This window comes from Pangasianodon hypophthalmus, chromosome 27 (assembly GCF_027358585.1).
Source record: "Pangasianodon hypophthalmus isolate fPanHyp1 chromosome 27, fPanHyp1.pri, whole genome shotgun sequence".
In the NCBI taxonomy this organism is placed as follows: domain Eukaryota; kingdom Metazoa; phylum Chordata; class Actinopteri; order Siluriformes; family Pangasiidae; genus Pangasianodon; species Pangasianodon hypophthalmus.
The window spans coordinates 7,807,986-7,827,684 of record NC_069736.1 but is presented as its reverse complement, the minus strand read 5'-3'; the positions used below and the strand labels follow the sequence as shown (position 1 = coordinate 7,827,684).

Genomic DNA, 19,699 nt, shown 5'->3' with positions numbered 1-19,699 from the left:
GTCTCTGGAACGGTATTGGAGGGATGAACATTCTTCCAAAAATATTCCCTCAGTTGGTGTTTTGATGATGGGGTTTGAGAGTCTGATGCTGTCTAACACCAAACACCAAAATTTTTCATAGGTGTTCACTTGGATTGAGCTCTGATGACTGTGAAGGCCATAGCATATGATTTACACCATTTTCATGGTCATCGAACCATTCAGTAAGCCCTTGAACCCTGTTTGAACAGAAATGTTTCATCCAGGTGATTCAGTCAGATTAACTTTATAATTATTTATGGTGACCTTTCCCTCTAAAGGGACATGTGGGCCAAAATCATGCCAGCAAAAACATGTCTCCCAAAACATAACAGAGTCACATGAGTTTCTTTCCATTTGTCACACATCTGTTCCTTACTAGAAAATATTGAGTGGAACCGATTCTTGGAACCGACTCTTGGAATCGACTCAGTCGATTCCCTACACTCGGAACTGGAGTCGGTTCCAAAAAATTCTGGAGTCGAATCCTGGCGGTTTAATTGTAGCTTTTCCATTAAGACAGTTCATTTAGGGAGCCAGTTTTGAAGCTCCTCATCCGCGTGCTGTGATTGGTCCAGAGGAACGTCTGTCTTCGAAAATTCCGTCGCGTGCAGTCTGTGATTGGCTGGCGGAGTGTTTGTAGTAGACGACTGCGAGAAGAACTGTCAGTAGTTGGAGTGGAACAGCAGAAACCGCGGTGTACGAGTTCTAAAGTAGAGACGTTCATTGTCCCGGGGGTGACCTGACCGGGGCTAGGCTTTCACCAACCGGATTTACTGTTACGACCTTTCACATGGGGAGCTAAAGTGTGCGCTGTATACAGAATGTTAGTTTTTCCGGTGTTTGAGTTACTCTTGCTCGCGTGCGCGGCTGGCTGGTCTCGTGCACTCCGCTCACACGGCAGAAGCGTCGCGAGGCACGCGCGTGCCGTGTCGGATAACCAGCTGGAGGTGTTTGGTACCACAACCATCCCAAACCATTTACCTGAGGAGAAGTTAGCACTGTTGACCTCAGCTCCATTTCTCACAACTCCAGAGGACAGTAGTAGGACCACCACGGTGACAACCACGGTCGCTTCTTTACCCAAAACAATGGCTCCAACGGTACAAAACTCGACAAAGCTAAACATTTCACTAACAACTACTTTCACATCTCCTACTTACCCACAAAACATAACTACAGTGGCTACGACGGATTTTACCACCACCACCACCACCAACAACAACAACAGTACACCCGAGCTTACCACCAAAAAAGGTAACTTATACCAAAACTAAAGCTTGTTTTCAGTGGACATTGTCTATTATTATACTTAAAAGTAGGTCTGAGTTAGGTTGTTTACTAATAAACGCCTGTGTATTAGTAAAGCTCACTGCAGCCACATAAGTAGCAGCTGCCACCCCTGAACTAATGCTTGGTTTTCCATCCTGACCTCAAGTCCCATCTCTGACAGGTCTATTACTCCTGTATCCTTCATGCAAACTACAGTCCTATTCAACTCATCATTGCAGAGTTATGTGTGTTAAGCAAAAGCCTTGAGTATTAGAAACTATACAGCAACCGTCAAGCCGATATACAGTAATATCCATATATGACTTAGAAATGTGATTCTTTTAAATGTCTGTGCGTTTATACATTTCTGTAAATGCACCCTTGTCCTACATTTTGGCTCCCCTGTGTCTGAAAACCTGGACATGCCACTGTCAAGGGCATGGAAATTGTATGTACTTCTGACCCAACAAAACACACAATACACAGTACGCAAGGCAAGGAGTGATTTCTCCATTTTCGATTCCTGTTCTTTATGTTCACCATTCAGATGTTTTTTTCCTGTCTGTAATGCGCTTAAATTGGTCTGTCGTGTACTAACATGTCATGGCGTCAAGATGCATTTCCGCTTTGAAAGTGGGAGAACTCAACATGTTTTGTTGTCATAGGAATAATTAATGGCTAAAAGCGAAAGAGCATACGAAGCTGAAAACTTCCATGGCCTTTGTTATGAGGCACACCTTTGTGTGCCCTCGTAGTGACCGAGGTGTATCGGACAGGAAACTCTAAGTACACCCGAGAGAATGTTTGTTATGAATGGCTATAAAGTTTGTCCAGTGCTGTAGATCAGGCAAACAGCTGGTAAACGCTCTTGTTTAACAGCTTCATGATTATAAAGATGAAAAGTTAAAAAGAGGAACTGTTCAAGCTCTTTTTACTCATTTATCATGAGTAGGGCTCTCAGAAGTCCAGCGGTTGCCTGAAGTTCATCTAGGATTACTTTTCCGCTGAAGACAAATGAAGATGGAAAAAAGCCAACTGTTGTAATTCCATATCTGAACTCCAAAGCTCCTGGTACATATGATTATGGGGCATGAACATCATTCACATTTACAGTTTAGTGTGAATCACCAATTTGGAAAGTCATCGCACGCCATCCTTTTGTAGAGATGGCAGGTTTTTCAGGCTCGAACTAATCATCTTATTTTGCTAGTGACTGTTGCTCATCATGTCTTTACATGTTTGCTATTGATATTAGGTGTCGCGCATATAGAGATTAAACCTGATTGGCAGTGGCTCTAGGAGTAATGATTGTTCCAGATATTAAAGCCAGAATAAACATGGCCTTGTTTAATAAAATTAGTTCATTAAACTTCTATTTTAAACTAATGAAATTTAAGCTTTGGTTTGCTCCACTTACTGGTTTGCCTTGCACAAGCATAAAGACTGATGCTAAAGCTCTCATTGAAAATCTCCCCAAGCTGAAGCCATGTTCAGAATTGCACTAAGGAATATATTTACATTGCATTTACATGTTTTTATTTGCCAGACGCTTTTATTCAAATCCAGAGCGACAAATGAGGCAGAATGCAATCCAAGCATAAAAGGAGCCGACAATAATATATGCGCTGTAAGGACCAAATGACCAAAAAATGTACAAGAATAAAATACTCAATAGCATATAAACTGTAAGGGTCAGAGTAAGTGCTAATACTCGTGAGTGCAACATTTGACATAAGCATTTAAGCTACACACGATACAGTTGCAAGGAGGCTTGGAAAAAGAGGAAATGACAATGACAAAAACAATAATACCTAACTGGCAGGAGCACAGATATACAGGTGCCCTTGAAAGAGCTGTCTCTCGAATTCACAAATCTTATTGGTCAGAACGTGTTGATTAATTTTTCGTAAAAGCATCTCCGCCAGTAGTTCAGCTGCAAGGCGAATCACAGGTTTATATTAATGCGCCCCAAAGTGTGTTGTTCCTAACATAATTAACCAGTATGCTCATCAGAGAAAGCGTACCCTCTCTGCCACCAGTTTCATTTACCAGTTCATTTAATGTGATGCTCTAAAATAGACTAATTAACAAAAGAAAAAGAACTGCAAATAAACGTTATGGGATGTTACCTGAGGTAGTGCTTATTTGCATCATCACTACCTTTAGGCTGTTTTATTTCTTTTTATGAAGATCTGTTACATTCATTTATAGATAAACTAACTGGTTGTCATAGCTTTCAGATTAATAACAGTTTGTGATTTCCCAAGAGCAAAGTGTCCATCAGCTGATCCCTTCTATAGTGATGCATATAGAAGGCCCTTTTGAGGTATATATGTTTTTACCTATTCGGTTTGGAACTATCCTACAAACGGCTCTTGTGGAAGTTCCTCCCTCAAAGAGCCCTGTGTAGACTTCATCATTTCAGAATGGACATTACCATCAGTTGGCTGTCATCACAGTTCATGCATTATTTGGGCTCTTTAGGTCATGATAGATGTCCTCTACAGAGCCTTAACAGCTGGTAGCCAAGCCATCAAACTGATTGGCAGCCGTTAGGGAGATGTTGTCCAGTTGTGAGTACCTGGTACCTTGTTGTATTGCTTAAGCCTTCCTGATCAGTCTTCAAAATCAAAAGCTGTAGTGGTCCGTGAAGGCTGCCTAGCTGGTCATCAGCCTTTACCTTGATTTTCATGGTTCAACCTCGATGATCATGATAATGAGCTGACCTTGATGTTCCAGTGTTTGCCAGGAACGTTGTCAATCAGCATGAATTTGTCCTCTCAGCCCAAAGTTACATTATGCGGAAATTTGTTGCAAGTTTCTATGAGTAATGTATTTTCTCTGATAGAGTTCTGTTTGACTTTTCTGTTCATGGGCCGAGCAAAACAGGAAACGTTACCTTCAGTGATCTGACTCACCTCCTGCACTTGCGAATGGGAAAAGCAAACATCATATCAAAATGCGTTTTACTGCAACACCCTTTAAGCAATTAATGGACTCAAATAGAACTGAATCAATGTACAGAGTTATTATTAGAATTGTTTATTTTCCCCTCTCACTAGGGGAATGGGAACATAAGCATCAGATTTCCTTTGCCCTACGTAGGATAAGACGATACAATCTCTGGCCTTAAGGCATATGTAATACTTACTGTCCCAATCTTTCAAGACGTGAACGTCTGTAGTGCGTGTATAGAATAATAATGAGATGTAACTCTGCCACAATCACATGGAGGTGCCTTTCAGTCTTAGACTTTCAGCAACGTGGCAAAAGGATTGCAAAATCAAGCCCCTCAAAATGAGCAGTATTTATTTCTGGTTTTTTTGGTAGCTTTTTTGTTTTTTTCAAAGAAAAATCTAATTTGAGCAATTTGCATCCGTTATACCTTTCGTCAAGTACTCTCTTATTGTGTCCTTTGGAAGCAAGGTCGGTGTTAATCTGTTTCTTCAGCAGGCAGTGTAGCAGAGTCCCTGTGACAAACTGGAAATTGTCCTCTCCTCAATCTTCCCCGCTGTCTACTTCCCTCTATCACACTTCCCTCTTCAGTCTCTTCATCCAGCCGCTCTTTCCCGCCTTGATTGCACCGATTTATAATGGATGAACCGTTTAGGGTGCTTGTGACAAATGGGTCAATAAAGACAAAAGAGGAAGTCAGCTAGTTTCTGCTATTTGGAAAGACATTGCAGAAAGGACTTCATGTGCAGGAATGGACAGATCGAGTTAAGCAACGGTCAGACCAAATCCAAGGAAATCGTGCCCGGTGGAAAAAAGTCAGTTTACTCGAACAGGAAAGGATGCAGGGCACTAAAGAGGAATTTGCTCATTTCACTTGAACACGAAAAACGCTGTTTTATTATTGTCACTTACATTTTAGTCAAAGTCTGCAAAAGAAAATCTCGCTAATCACTTTTATGTCCTGAAGATGAAATAAAAGTGATTAGTGGAAAAGACTGCAATAGCCAAAGTACACAACTGGTTTTGTCTGAGTATGAGAAGAAGACAGCAGCAAAACAGCAATGCAGTGGAAAGATGTTATTAGGTCCATCCATCCATCCATTCATTCATTCATTCATTCATTCATCTTTATGAAATGCTTTATTCCACCTAGGGTTGGTGATGTTTGAAGTTTTTCATTAATAAAATTTTTGCTTCTTTGTCTGTATGCACAGCACATGAGTGTCCTCTGTGGCCGTGTTTAGATATAGGTCTATAACTGTAGCTATAGCTAGATATAGTGTTGGAACATACGACTTGCATGTCATCGTTTATTCAAAAAAACCCATTTCCATCCATCCTTTTTTTTTTTTTTTTTTTTATTTATTTATTTTTTGCATCTTGTCTTTATTGATAATTGAACTTTTCCATCTCAGCTAAGCATAAAAATGGGTTTGCAATATGTGTTTTCCTGTTTTATGGCTTTTTTTAAAAGAAAATTTTCCAAAAAATCATTTTAGAACATTTGTATAAAGAGCTGGATAGAAACTGGATAAACCTATAGTGACAAAAAAATTTTTACCTGCTTATGGTACTCAATACACTGACTCCCAGCACAGTTAGATGTATCTAGATCTGCTGTCCTTGATAGATGATTATGGTGGGGTACATTCCAGTTAGTGTGGTGGCCTTGGTCTGGCCTGTCACTGAGATGCACAGTAAAGTCAGGCATCTCACCGACCATAGTGTCTTGTTCACTCTCTTGCTCTCTCTTTTACCCCCTCTTTCTTTCTGTCTCTTCTTGCTCTTCTATGTCTATTCCTTTCCCTCCCTCTGAGATCCTCTTTTCCAAAGGGAAATTTAAGTAAACAAGAAAAATGGGCTAGAACAAAAGAAAAGCTAATTTGGTACCATTATTGTACAACTGTTCTTTAGATTTGTTGTAAGTTTATAATTCTGTTGTTTCTTACAAATTATTATTTTTATATCCTGCACACAGATAATTAAACTTGCAGTTTAGAGGTTGTGATTTAAGTTCATCTTCTGTGTGAATAGAAAATGGCTGCATGCCACAAACTCGTTCAGAGAAAGTCAGCAATTCTAGACGTCTCTCAATTTATGTTGACCTTTTCAGCCCCACTAGCTACTCGTCTGCTAAAGACAGGCTGGAAGAACCTTCCCTCCTCCTGAGCATTTCAGTGCAGCATTGCCTTGGAAAAGGGCAGTGTTGCCCTGAGACAAGACAAGTGTGGTCAATAGTCTGTTAAATCATTTCACATTTCACATCTTTGATATCTGGACTATCCTGCAGACTTGCCAGAGAACTGCATACAGCTGACAAAGCCCTATTCTGACTGGATGGATTTTACATGGAGAGGAGGGGTAAGGTAATTATTACTGGAGTATCTGTGGGATTGTAGTCCCATCCAAATCTGTCATGGACTGTACGTGCAGACATCTGGAGAGATTATGGCATATTTTACCTTCTATAATAGGACATGTAGAAATAACCCAAGGTTAGAAATAAACCCGAACTGACACGTTGGTAAAGATTCCATTATATTCTGTGGAAAAAATGTTCTTTTAATGCAGTATAAAGCACTCCAGGAAGCACTCTTGTCTCCCATCAAAAGCAAAACCTAACCAAGTGTTGGCCAAATTTAAAATGCAGAGCAGTAAACTATAGACGACGTTAAAAAAAGATTTATCAGCGAATCGATGCTTCTAGGATTTCAGGTAAGTTATTGAGTTCTTAGCGCAGGTAAGCCTACAGTCATGTGACCTACTAATGATAAAATGCAACACAGCACTCAACGGTTACAATAAAGGTTTTAAAAGTATGCATGGTATTTTTAGTATGACAACCATGCGTACATTATGAAGACATTCCCATCTCTGTGATTTACACAGAAATGACTTATCCCATGTGAATCGATAATAAGTACAACAGACTTAACGTATGTCTGGAAATGTCATCTGAATATTAAGCACAATGTTCAGTAATGTGTATTTGTTCACATATATTTCTGCACACAATCTATCAATATAAAAACACGGTGATGTAAGATGATTTGTGGCTTCATTTATAACTACTGCACCAAATTTAGTCTGTACTGTAAATCTGCTGGGTATTTTGTGCATCATTCTCTCAAGGAGAAAGAAACTCTCAAATTCTGAACACAGCAGAAGCTACAGTGTGAAATAGTAGCTTAAATGCAGCAACACTGCTTTCTCTTGCTTCAGCACTTTAGGGATTTTGTTTTCAGGCAATCTGAGCTGCTTCCATATATAGAGCATAGGACACATTGCTGGGGAGAAAGCATGAAGTAAAAATGAGCCTAAATTGGAGAATGCTTTAACCATTAATCATATGTACATGTTTCAGGCTGCCAGAAGTATCTGACAGCAAGTCTGGTGGTATATTATTATTATTATTATCATTCATTGGGGAAAAAAATTTTCACCTCAAGATTTTCCATAATTCTTTTCCCTCATCCTACTTTTTAAACCATCATTCATATTTACTGTGGTCATCTACATCATTACCACATGAAAAGAATGAATGGACTCCTTCACTGTGCAATCAAGCAATAAGCTCAATGTTGGGGTTTATTTTATTGTAAATGATTATTTCTCTGATGGCGCTGTGGTGCAGCAAGTAGCACTGATGCCTCACAGCTCCAGTGTCCAATGCTGAACTCAGGTTACTATCAGTGTGGAGTTTCCTAGGGGGTTTTCTTTTGGGTTCTCTGGTTTCGTCCCACCTCCAGAGGATTAGTTATGCTAAAATTGCTCCTAGGTGAAACCCTGTGCATGCATGGTGTCTTGCAGTGTACTGGCATCCCATCCGGGGTGTATTCCTTTGTCACGCCCAGCATTCCTGGGATAAGCTCCGAATCCAACATGGCCCTGACCAGGATGAAGCAGTTACACAAGATGAATAATTGAACGACTGATCATTTCTAAACAAAAGAAAAAAATGTTAAAAATGGATATTTATTTACAGGACCTCAAAGTGTTTCCTGTAATTGAAGTAGATGGCATGATATTGCAGAATTAGTGCATCCTCTTGTGCATTATCCTGTCATATCCTTTCATTTGGTAACCCAATTTCTTTCTAACGCTTTTAATAAATGATAATACACAGTGGGACCGTTACAGACTTGCCAACACTGAACAACACAAAATGACATGATAAAAATAAATTTAAAAGACTTCACAGAGCATTTGGATGTGGATTAATACAACCGTGCTTGATTGTTTTCCTGGGCATCGTGCCTGTATGCTGTGGCTGTCTGAGTTTGAGTTGAACCCCACCCATTTTTTTGAGATTTTATTTTCTCTCACTCACAGTAGGTTATATTGTCAATACTGACTGACGCCTTGCTTTTTTTTGTAGTGCCTGAATATGAATCCAGCCTATTAGAGTCCAATTTAATAATGCCCAGGTGTTTGAGGTGCATGAATGCTCTTATCCTGCCTCCGTTTCCTCTGTGCTCATTACCCAGTTCTCAGGTGGAAATCTAGACTGCTGAGGTAAATGGGCAAGCAGAAATGAAATGAACTGATCAGGGAGACAAAAATAGACACTCAAGTATAATAACGGCTCCGACGCCAGACACAGCCGTCTATTTCAGTGCTAGTTTTAGGGCAATAAATATCTGATTTGGAATCCAGATATCTGATCAGGTGTGGAAAACAGAATTTCTATCCGCGTATTAAGCATATGAAGCTAGCATGCATCAGTGAGTATTCAGCCCATATGCTATGCAAACATCAGACAGGCGTTTGTGCCTGACAGGGTTTGGAGTATCATCTGCCATATGGAATTGTTTCTTTAGCTGGTTTAGTTTTTTTTTTCTGGAGAGCCAGTGGCAATGCAGGGTGACAGGATGCCACATAGCCTGAGGGAATCACACACTGCCACTGTATTATCAGCCTGTAACATTCTTATGTAACAGCGTCAAAGCCACTAAAGCTGACCCTGGGCTTTTGTCCTAGTATGAACACTATCCTGACATCAGAATCCATAAATCCTACAATACACATTATAGTTTTGTTCTGTAATGTAATAGATTGTGTAAAATGGTCTGCAGATTAATTAAAGGAAAACACCACCCTGAAAAACATGTTTATGTTGAAACGTTTGTGACGTGTGTAGTGATTAGGGTGCTAATTTTTTTGGTTGGTGCTGTATTTTCCTTATTCATGTTAGAAGTTAGACATTGTCTGTCACACTTGCATCATTGCTGGTGCAATTTTAAAAGGGAAAAAAATGTTTCAACAACCTCAAACATACAGTCAAATTTTGTTATTATCTCCTAAAAACAAAAGAGCAAGAGCTTCTCAGCATTTTCAATTTTCCAGCGATTTTCAATGTCACATTAATGAGAAATCCAACATAGAAGTAGTGGAGACACCAAACATTGGACTTCCAGAGTGCAAAGCAGGTATAAGACACATGTTGAGACATGTGAGTTGCATCAGAGACTTTATTGACCTAGTTAATGATCTACAAGATGATGAGTATGATGGCGTTGATGACAGTATTAGCATGAAAGTTGAAGGTTTGTGAGAATAGACCAAGTCGTCGATGAAATTTAACTCTGAATTTAATCACAACATAAATCTTTTTGCACAATTTAAGATCACACATTGAGTATAAATATTGATATGGAATGCACTCAGGGTGCATATTTCCTTTAAAGTAAATGTCTAATTTTTCTCAATTACAGATCTGCATCCTTGTTATTAGGGCAGCTTGTAAAAGTAAACATTCTAGGACATAATTCATTTCAAGTACAGGCATGTCTAGTAGAAGTGGGCCCTAGGCTTGTGCATATTGATTTATTTCACTTGCTTGCGATTTACCATTTTAAAATCTTGATAAACCATTTAATCACCCAGAAGTGAATAAATTGCTTAAAAACAATGGGAAAACAAGCATTTGTAATGGAATAATGGAGGGTGTAATAATATTATCAACTGTGCAGTCAGGAACTGCTTGCGGGCAGTGGCAATCACGAAAGCTCAGCGGGATGGTGGATTTAGGTGATTCTGCAGTATAGTGTAGTAAACAGTAGGAAAAAAATCAGTTGTCTAATATCCACATTGCTGACAATTTCACTGTTCATTTCAAGTGTTTGCTTCAGCTTTTATATTTAGTAGATGTGTTTATGTAAAATGTCACTGTTCTGAAGTCTTCACTGTCTGTCTCTCTTGACTTTGCAGGCAGTAGGGAAATGTGCAGATGTTGACTGCCGATGGCTTCATTCCACATTTGTAGGGCTCTGGCAGGGTTTTCATCAATCTGAGCAAGTTTCAAACTCCCTTCTGTGTGGTATCTGACAGCACTGAGCACTCCTGCAGTGAGACAGGTGACAAGTGTGAGACGAACAGAATCTCTAGCAGTGGATGTCTCCAACTGCTTTATTTGTCTGTCACTAATCTTGTGCTGTAAACGACCCTTGAAAGGTCCAATCAGTAGAGCTCTTCTGTGAAGTATTCACTTCAGCTGTTCATTTTCATTTTCAGAGCCATAATCATTTGGTAAACAGCAACAAACTATAGTCTCACAGGTATAGACCAACTAAAAATATGGACCATGATATTTACTCAGTGCCTCGTTTCTGCTCCTGTGCCAGATGCCCGGTTGGTTGGAGGCTCAGATGTCTTAATTTCCTCTGTTAACTGTGTGGATCAGTAACAGATACTCACCAAGGGACTTGCATTCAGGTGAATGCTGTACATCATTTCCTACTCTGTTCTTTGCAGAGTCCTTAGAGGCTGCAGTTTTCTCTGCAGCCTCTGTTAATTAGGTTTAACTGAAAAATGGCAGAAAACTGAAAAATGAGGATTAGATGATGTCCAACGCATTTAGATTGCACTGAAGGGGAACTACTGAGTTAAATTATAAGTCAAATCAGATTCGGAGCCTGAATTTATGGGGTTGAATGAAGATTTTATCATATTAAAAATTTCACTGCAAACCTTTGATATTTCTAAATGTTACCCCAGAGTTCACCCTTCACAATTCAAGTCCAAGATACAAATTCAATGAGTATACAGAACCTTACGTTTACATAGTTGTGAAACATTTTTAAAACCTTATTTTGTCCCAATTTATTTGCCAATTCTCACCCACAGCCAGCTCTCCCCTATCAGATGACAGCTACCAGTCAGGGAGGGTGAAAGCTAATGTGCTTCCTTTGAAACACATGAAGGCAGTCACCAGCAGTCATCTTTTCAAACTTCTGCTACATCACAGGGCAGTGTAACACACTCGGAGGAAAGCGCTATCTACCCTCTTCCACATACTTGAGCTCACAGACAACCATTATTGGCTAGTGTCGCTGTAATTGACAGATGAAAGAATAAGGTCACTCCTTCCACCATCAGGATTGAAACTTGGAATCTCCTGATTATAGGATGAATGCTTTTCTGTTGTGCCACTCACAAGCCCATAGTTGTGAAGCTTAAGGTTAAGCTCAAGTGGAAATTCCAGAAAACATCTCAACAAGAAAATCTTTAATCAGGCTTCCAGTCTTTTTTTTTTTTTTTTTTTTTTTTTTTTAATTTTGAATTTTTACAACATGTATTTTCATCACTTCAGAGTTTGCTACTAGTTGATTTTGTTTCTAAACTAAATTGTCATAACCTGAGTTAGGGGGAGTTGAATTTGGAATGACATTTAAAAATATGTGACAACTTATGGTCACAGAATTTTAAAAAAGGGCAGTTGGATATTATATTAATATTTCTGATGGAAAATTTTTAGTTATGATGAATTCAATCTCAGGCTGTGGCTAATCTGATTTTGAAAGCTGTGGCAATAACACAGCCATTGATGTGGATTTAGTGGATGGATTTAGTTATACATCAATTTATTGAGTTTCTTTTTCCTTAAATTCATTAAGCATGATGAACATCATGAAGGTGAGGTTCTGGTGAATCTGATTTTAAGGTCATTCTAATCAGTTCAAATGTGCTAAAAATCAGAATAAAAAAATGAATAAATAAATAAAAGCACACGTCCCTCCGGTTGAACCTGGTGGATGGTATTATTACGATGTGATGGTGCGCATCTCTCAGCTTTCCCATTGTGTAATCTTATCTTTAGCAAGGTCACCTCCATTCCACAAACATATTGGTCCCTCAGTCTTCCAGTGGGAACCGTACTTGCTGTGAGCTCTTTCTAAATATATCCCTGCTCTCCATTTCTCTCCCTGTATCAAAGATTCTGAGCATATAGTATAAATTATTTCAGTGACGGTTTACTGTAAAAGAGCGTCACAGTACAAAAGTGTCAGTCTCTGCGCATGCCGCTTGATTTGTGTGTTGGGCAATAAAACCGTGCTAGCAGGCATTCACAGTTTTATAATGATGAATTATGCGGCAAAATCAGCAGCAGGCTCTCGTCTCTGGAGGGCCATTTCACTCACGTGTTTTACTTTCTGACCTCCCAGCCAAGCACAACAATCCGGCGTAGGCAGTTTCCGAAAACCATTCCAACACAGATATGCCTGCCAGTGGCTTTCTTTCAGCATGTGTGCACTGAGTCCTTTGCTTCTCTCTATCTCACTCTCTCTCATTTCTTAGCCCATGTGGACTGCCCACGATAGTCTCCTCCAGGAGATACCACCTGCCTCATCTTTGGGGAAAAAGAAACGTGCTGCAGCATTTTTTCCCCCCTTATGATCACACAGTTCACAGCCAATATAGTGTAAAGCTAACTGTGTCTGAGAGGAAGATGAAAAAGAAGCAAAGTCAAACTAGCAAGTCACCATTCAGAGTATTTCTGTACAGCATTTATTATACTTTACTATATTGGGGGTATAACACAATGACACTGTCTACTATTTTTAGTGAATCTGACTGCCTATTTGTTCTCACCCTCCTGAAAGGAAAAGGTTCCTGCTTGCATGACTCTTTTGTCCTGCAGGATCCCAGTCCCAATGCACACATCTAATCTCAACCCTGTGAACCTGGCAAGCTTTAATCTGTTTAGAACACATTATCCGTTCATTCTGCATAATATTTTCTTATTCGGTTACATCCCTATACTATACAGTACATTATTACTGTACGAACATTATGATTAATCACACAGAGTGTTTCAGTAATGATGATTAAACATGCCATTTTAAATTTTGCGACCCCAGCAAAAAAGCTGCTGAGCAAATCGATTTTTTTTTTTTTTTTTTTTTTAAATTATTAAACTACAGCCAGTATAAGACCTCACCCAGTGACATTATAACACATGGAGCATAATGTGTTATTGATAAATCAGTGTGTTACCTGTTTGCTGGAAGCTGAATACATGCTAGGCCAGGCTTAAATAGTTAAATACACCCACGAGGTGTTTATCTCCTACTCCAAAAACTGAGGAGATTTGTGAAAGTCTATGCAGGTAAAAATTGTATACCACTGTGTGATCCACTGCTATGATTAGCCAAAAAAATAAACTACTTTATAGTTTAACGAGGCCTGTTTAATTTAGGCTTGTTCAGATTAGTAATGAGATAAGTGTGGCCTTCTGATTTATTACACTTCAAATAGAGAAGTAGAGAATAAAAACAGAATAAATGTAAAAATGCAGTAAACAGTTAAAAAAAAAAACAACAACAGATGTAACAGTGCATTTTCAAAGTTCTTCTTTCAGCTGCTCTGGTTAGGGGTCGTCACAGTGGATCATTGGTCTGCATATTTGATTTGGCACAGTTTTTACGCCAGATGCCCTTCCTGACGCAGCCCTTCCTGACGCAACCCTTCCCAATTTTATCCGGGTTTGGGAACGGCACTGGGAGTGCACTGTCTTTTGCAACCCCAGTGGCGAGTTCCCTGGCTGGGAGTCGAACTCGGGCCATGGCGGTGAGAGCACCGAGGACTAACCACTAGTCCTCCAGGGACCCGTAACAGTGCTTTTTCAATATATTTCTGATTTATTGATCACTGAAACCAGGACTGTGAAACGGTTACGCACGGCCAACATTTTTCACTGTGCTGGGAGGAAAGGGGCGGGGCTTGCAGGGTGTTAATGACAGAGAATTCCAAACACCTGCCAATCATTCCAGATTCACATGTTGATTGACTACCTTTTTTTTTTGTTTGTTTGTTCTTTATGTATTTTTGAGTGATAGCTTGTAGCTGATGTTAAAATGCCTATGAAAATGCATAAAGGTTAGCAGATCTGGATTTGACACTTCACTGTAGGCCTATTTAGCCTTGATTTCAGTCTGTGAAAAAGTCTGGGGCGGCTGAAACTTTGGTTCATCCTTAATAAATATAGTTATTTAGATATAGAGATTAACTACATACTTGTGTAATGTTAGCTAAGTCAAACATACATACATGGGTTTTATTTCAAAACATTCTTCATTTACCCTGTGTCAGTGCATCTTTCAAGCTGGAAAATCCTTCGAATATGAGAGTATCATCCAGCAGATTATTGTGAAATGGGGGAAAGGGGGTGGGCTTCCAGGGGGTGTCAGTTAATATTGGAGAGTTAAACCACAACTGTCAGTCATTCCAGATTCATATGTTGTTTGAGCCCATCTGCTCTTTTTATTGGGGGGCGAAATAGAATCATACCAGTGTATTGCAATGTTAAAATGTGGCGCGCCTACGCAAAATGTGTAAAGGGTGGCAAAGTGAAATTGTCAAATTTATAATTTGTAATTTAAATGACTTCTCAGAACAGGGAATAATCCTTAAATTAGTCAATTATAAAGAATATTCAGAAAGAGAGTACAGTTTGTCCAAAGTTTCAGGCCACTGATAACAATTCAGTATGCTTTAACTTAATTATTACAGTGCATGAGTTCAGAATTCTGAGCACACAGTTTGGAACAATATGTTACTCTTCATGTTTTTTAATGAGTACAATTCTGCTTTTCACTCCATGTCAATGTGCCTTTGGAGATATAGCCCCCTGGCCAGCAACAAAATGCCCCACCAACAGAGAATAGTCATTAACATTTCATGACATTCTTAGCTCTTCTCTTTGCTTGACAGAATATTTCTTTCCTACATTAGCGCAGAGTTTTTTTTTTTTTTTAAATAAATAGATGAGGTGTGGTGCCCCACTGCTTCTTCATCTAGCCACTGTGTACCTTGCGGATGAGACTACTGCGCTTTCTGCAGGAAGTCACATGAGATTGACAACTGAGTAAAAGGGCGAGAAATCCTCCCAATATTACTTGCATGTATTCGAGTTTCCACTACCATTTCATTAAATGCAGCAGACTGAAATGTTTCTGCAAGTTTTTTGGAAAGGAAAGGCACTTTGCAGTTCACATGTCCTTATGTTTCTGCAAGTATGTCTTCAAAATACAAAAAAGTCAGAAATTTATATTTTACCCTTTTCCAGTACATCTTCCTGTAATTAAAATATTTTTACACTTATTGGCCACTCTATTGTACACCTGCTCATTCATACAATTATCCAATCAGCCAATCATGTGGCAGCAGAATACATAAAATCATGCACATACAAGTCAAGGGCGTTAGTTAATATTCACATCAAACATCAGAATGTGGTAAAATGTGATATCAGAAACTGCTGATCGTCTTGAATTTTCATGCACAGCCATCTCTAGTTTACATGGAAGATTAGAAAACCACTTGGTCTTTTATCAGTCTGTTCACTTTGGGTGAGCCTGTGCCCACTATAGCCTCACCTTCCTGTTCTTGACTGACAGGAGTGGACCCTGATGTGGTCTTCTGCTGTTGTTGCCCATCTGCCTCAAGATTTGGCGTGTTGTGCATTCTGAGATGCTTTTCAGCTCACCGTGGTTGTAAAGAGTGGTTATTTGAGTTACCGTAGACTTTCTGTAAGCTCGAATTAGTCTGGCCTTCTCTTTGATCAGCAAGATGAAACTGCTGCTCACTGGATGTTTTTTGTTTTCCGCACCATTCTGTGTGAACTCTACAGGCTGTTGTGCATGAACAGTGTTTGAAACACTCAAACCAGCCCGTCTGGCACCATCAAAGTCACTGAGATCCTATTCTCTTGTTAGATAATGCAGTATTGTATCTCTTGGCCTCAATGCTTTGACAGAATTTATGATTCTGTATTATTGTCACACAGGTGTTTGTCAGTATTCAGTCCCTACAATACCCAGCATGAATCCTCACTGCTGTTACCTGTGGACTTGTGAGTCAGAATGACTAGCTAGTCACAGGGGGAAACCAACACCTAATGGAATGAGGCTATTTGTTTCCTTTATCAAGTATAAGATGAATAATCCCTGCCGAGTGCAGTGTAATAAATATGAATGGCAAAAACCAAAGGTGTTATTTAAAAGCTCTATATAGTGGTAATAGGAAAAGAGAAGGACTTTAGTGCTTCAAGCCTGAGGACTATGAGAGAGATTATTACGGAACTGAACGCAAAATATTCCTAACGAAGATTCTACAGAAGAAATTGTGATTTCATAAGCATTCAACACAAAAGAGATACCAGGGCTAGGTTTCTTCGAGAGTGGGCTTTGAGACATCGTGCAAGCTTTTGTTTTTAGTTTGTTACCCATACATGTCATGTAATATTATCATTTTTAAAAAAGTGTTCTTCTACAATGTGTTCTTTAGCTGCTCAGCTCAGATCAATGTGGGAAGACCTGAATATTTTTCTGCACTATTCTGAGTGTAGTGAGGTTTTGCATCCAGCTCTTTTATGCAAAGTCTGAAAAAGCGAATAAAAAAACCTGAATGGAAAAGCCTGAAATTTGAAAAAGTGCCTAAATATTGTAGAAAAGGATATTACGTTTTGACTGACGTGGAAAAGTTGGTCCATCAATAAAGACAGGGTGTGACGAAGAGTGATGGAAACAGGTTTTTCAAATAAATGATGACATAGAGGGACATAAGTCACATTTTAACATTATATGTAGATCTAAAGCTAAACATGTTTTTTCTTAATAATGAAAGCAATGTCAAATGTCCCTGTGACCCTGAGTGGGCTAAAGCAGATCCTGAAGATAAACAAATGCGTATATGAATGAACATCAAATGACAAATCTCTCTATTCACTGCTGTTTTGGTGCTCTTTTCTTTCTGTACTCAGGTCAGAAACAGTGGTGCACTTTAGCTGTTTGGTCTTAATCAACTTTTAGTCATTATCAGGATTTTCGCATGACTGTATATGATAAAATGAAATGAATCAGTTTTTCTCAGCTAGAGTCAGCTAGCAAAAACTTTTAATCGTTGGAGTCTTTCAGAATTGTCTTCCATGTCTAAGATGTGTCAATAAAAGGGTTTTTTGAGCGTTCTCGTTCTTCTGGAGGCTTCACTGTGACTGCCGAGAAAGGCAAGTCGGTATGTTTACAATAGATATATTGATAGTTACTCTTTTGATTCTGGCCCACATATCCTTTTAATCTTTCACTTCCTCTGTTTTGTGGTTTTTCCTTTGTAAAGATTTTTTTGCAGTAGGACAGAAAGGTAAAAAAAATTGTATATAATTTGTTTGGTTGATAATTTAAACAACTTATGATTTCGACAATTTATGCTTCTCTCTCTGTCTTTCTTTCTGTCCCTCCATGTCTCTCCTTCTCTCTATTTTCTTTGTCTCTCTCTCTCTCTCTGTCTCTGTCTCTGTCCTTCTCTGATTCTCTCTGTCCCTGTCTGTCTCTGACTACTTTCTTTGTCTCTGTATCGCTGTCTCTGTCTGTCTCTCCGTATCTCCTTCCACTGTCTTTCTGTCTGTCTGTGTCTCCATCCTTCTCTGATTCTCTGTGTCCCTTTTTTTGATTCTCTCTCTATCTCTCTCTCTCTCTCTCTCAGGTCCTCAGTGTAACTGCAGCGCAGACGGCTCAGTGGACCCAGACAGATGTGACCCACTCACCGGCAGCTGTAAATGTTTGCATGGCTATTCAGGACTCCATTGTGAGCAGTGTTACAGCGGCTATTTCAGAAACCATGCAGGTGGCTGCCAGCCGTGTGACTGTGACTCATCCGGAGCAGCGGGGCCGCAGTGTGATAGGTAAGTGAGAGAGGGACGTTTTTTTTCCACAGAACGTGCTTTGAGAATCCCTCAAGCAAATTGAAGCCCCTTACAAAGCACTTGCCAAAGCAGTTGTTCACAGTTACATATTTTGACGTCAAAGCGAAATGCTCATTTGCATGAATGATGTTTACCCTTGAAGGAGTCATAAGTGGAAAATGTACAAAAAGGTGAGGTGAGTCATTATCGTAGATCAAGAAAAATGCATTATGAGTTTGTCTGTAGTGTACATGCCTTTCATGGAAATCCTACTGTTACTTGTGACGTTGTATAATCGCTGCCATTTTGAGAATTGAATAGAGGAAAAATCGCGTTAATGTTATTGTGTCTGTGCTTCAGTAAGAAGATTCATTTTCATTTATACTGATAATCAGCTGTACTAATACACTCCAGTACGTACATCAGCAACCAGCATCGCAGCCGATCCTTCTGTCGTGCTGCCTCATAGCTATGTTAGATAGCTACGTTATGAGACAAACTAATTAACTAATTGCTAACATTAGTTAATTAGTTAGATAATATGGACATACCTTCTCTATAATGATGTTTTTTTTTTGTCCTGCTGATGAAACACCCTAGGATCTGAAGAGCCAGTGTACTTCTGTGCTCTTAAAAACTTTTAGGCACTTCAGAACAAGGAGAGGAGTTGTGTATGAGGATAAATATATCAGGAAAACACAAATTTGGTAAGTGTACTGCCAGTTTACGATGAATCAGCGGTTCTGGTGAAAAGACATAAATCTATTTTATTAGCTTTGTCGAAGCACTTTTTATTCCCTTCCGATGGAAGGTGAGTAATTTTAGCCATCTTTCACCTGTAGATACATTCCTGTAACATTCACATTCACAAGAAGCAAGAAATTCAGTCCCAGATATGGTGACCACAACAGAAAAGTCACATCAGGTGATTTAACACAGTGAGGTTTCTTCAAAAATGTTGAAACAGTTATATTTAATCATTCTTTTGCAATTGATGAGCTGCAACAGACTGCAGATGGAGTTCATGCATTGTCACACATCATGTAAGAGTCCTGCTATTTATTCTGCATTCATGTTCATACACATTGTGTCACTGTAGTCATAGCAGTCACATGTGAATCATCCTGTTCTGTTTCACCGGTCAAAAGGGTATACCAGTTGTCATCCTGTATCTTTGATGTCTTTGATGGTTCCAGCCAACAGAAACTACGGCACAGTGAAATGACTGAGTTGTTTGGTGCTCCTGAGTCATTCATCATCTTGTGAAGTATACTTAAGTAGACATGAATTTTTTGTTTTGCTTGATTTGCTTGAAATAATGACTTTCTTGAAGCTGTGCTACTGGTTGACAACAAATACTTGGTACCAGGGCTTCCTGTTGTACCTTTTGGTTCGGGTCTCATCAGTTATGGTGTATGATAAGGCATAATGTCATAGCTCTTCACACAGAGACAACCTAAATAAACTTGAGTGCTTCAGAACAGTGATGGATAC

The 19,699-nt window shown here is 39.3% G+C and overlaps 1 protein-coding gene across 1 annotated transcript in view; it reads left to right on the top strand.

The window, feature by feature from the left end:
• Positions 1 to 539: 539 nt before the first annotated feature.
• Positions 540 to 19,699, top strand: part of si:dkey-220k22.1 (multiple epidermal growth factor-like domains protein 9) — a 94,781-nt gene continuing 75,621 nt past the window's right edge. Inside the window, exons 1-2 of the mRNA XM_026922487.3 lie at positions 540 to 1,275; positions 18,007 to 18,205. Of these exons, the coding sequence (XP_026778288.3) occupies positions 843 to 1,275; positions 18,007 to 18,205 (632 nt within the window). The 5' untranslated portion in view covers positions 540 to 842. The remainder of the gene's footprint in view (positions 1,276 to 18,006; positions 18,206 to 19,699) is intronic.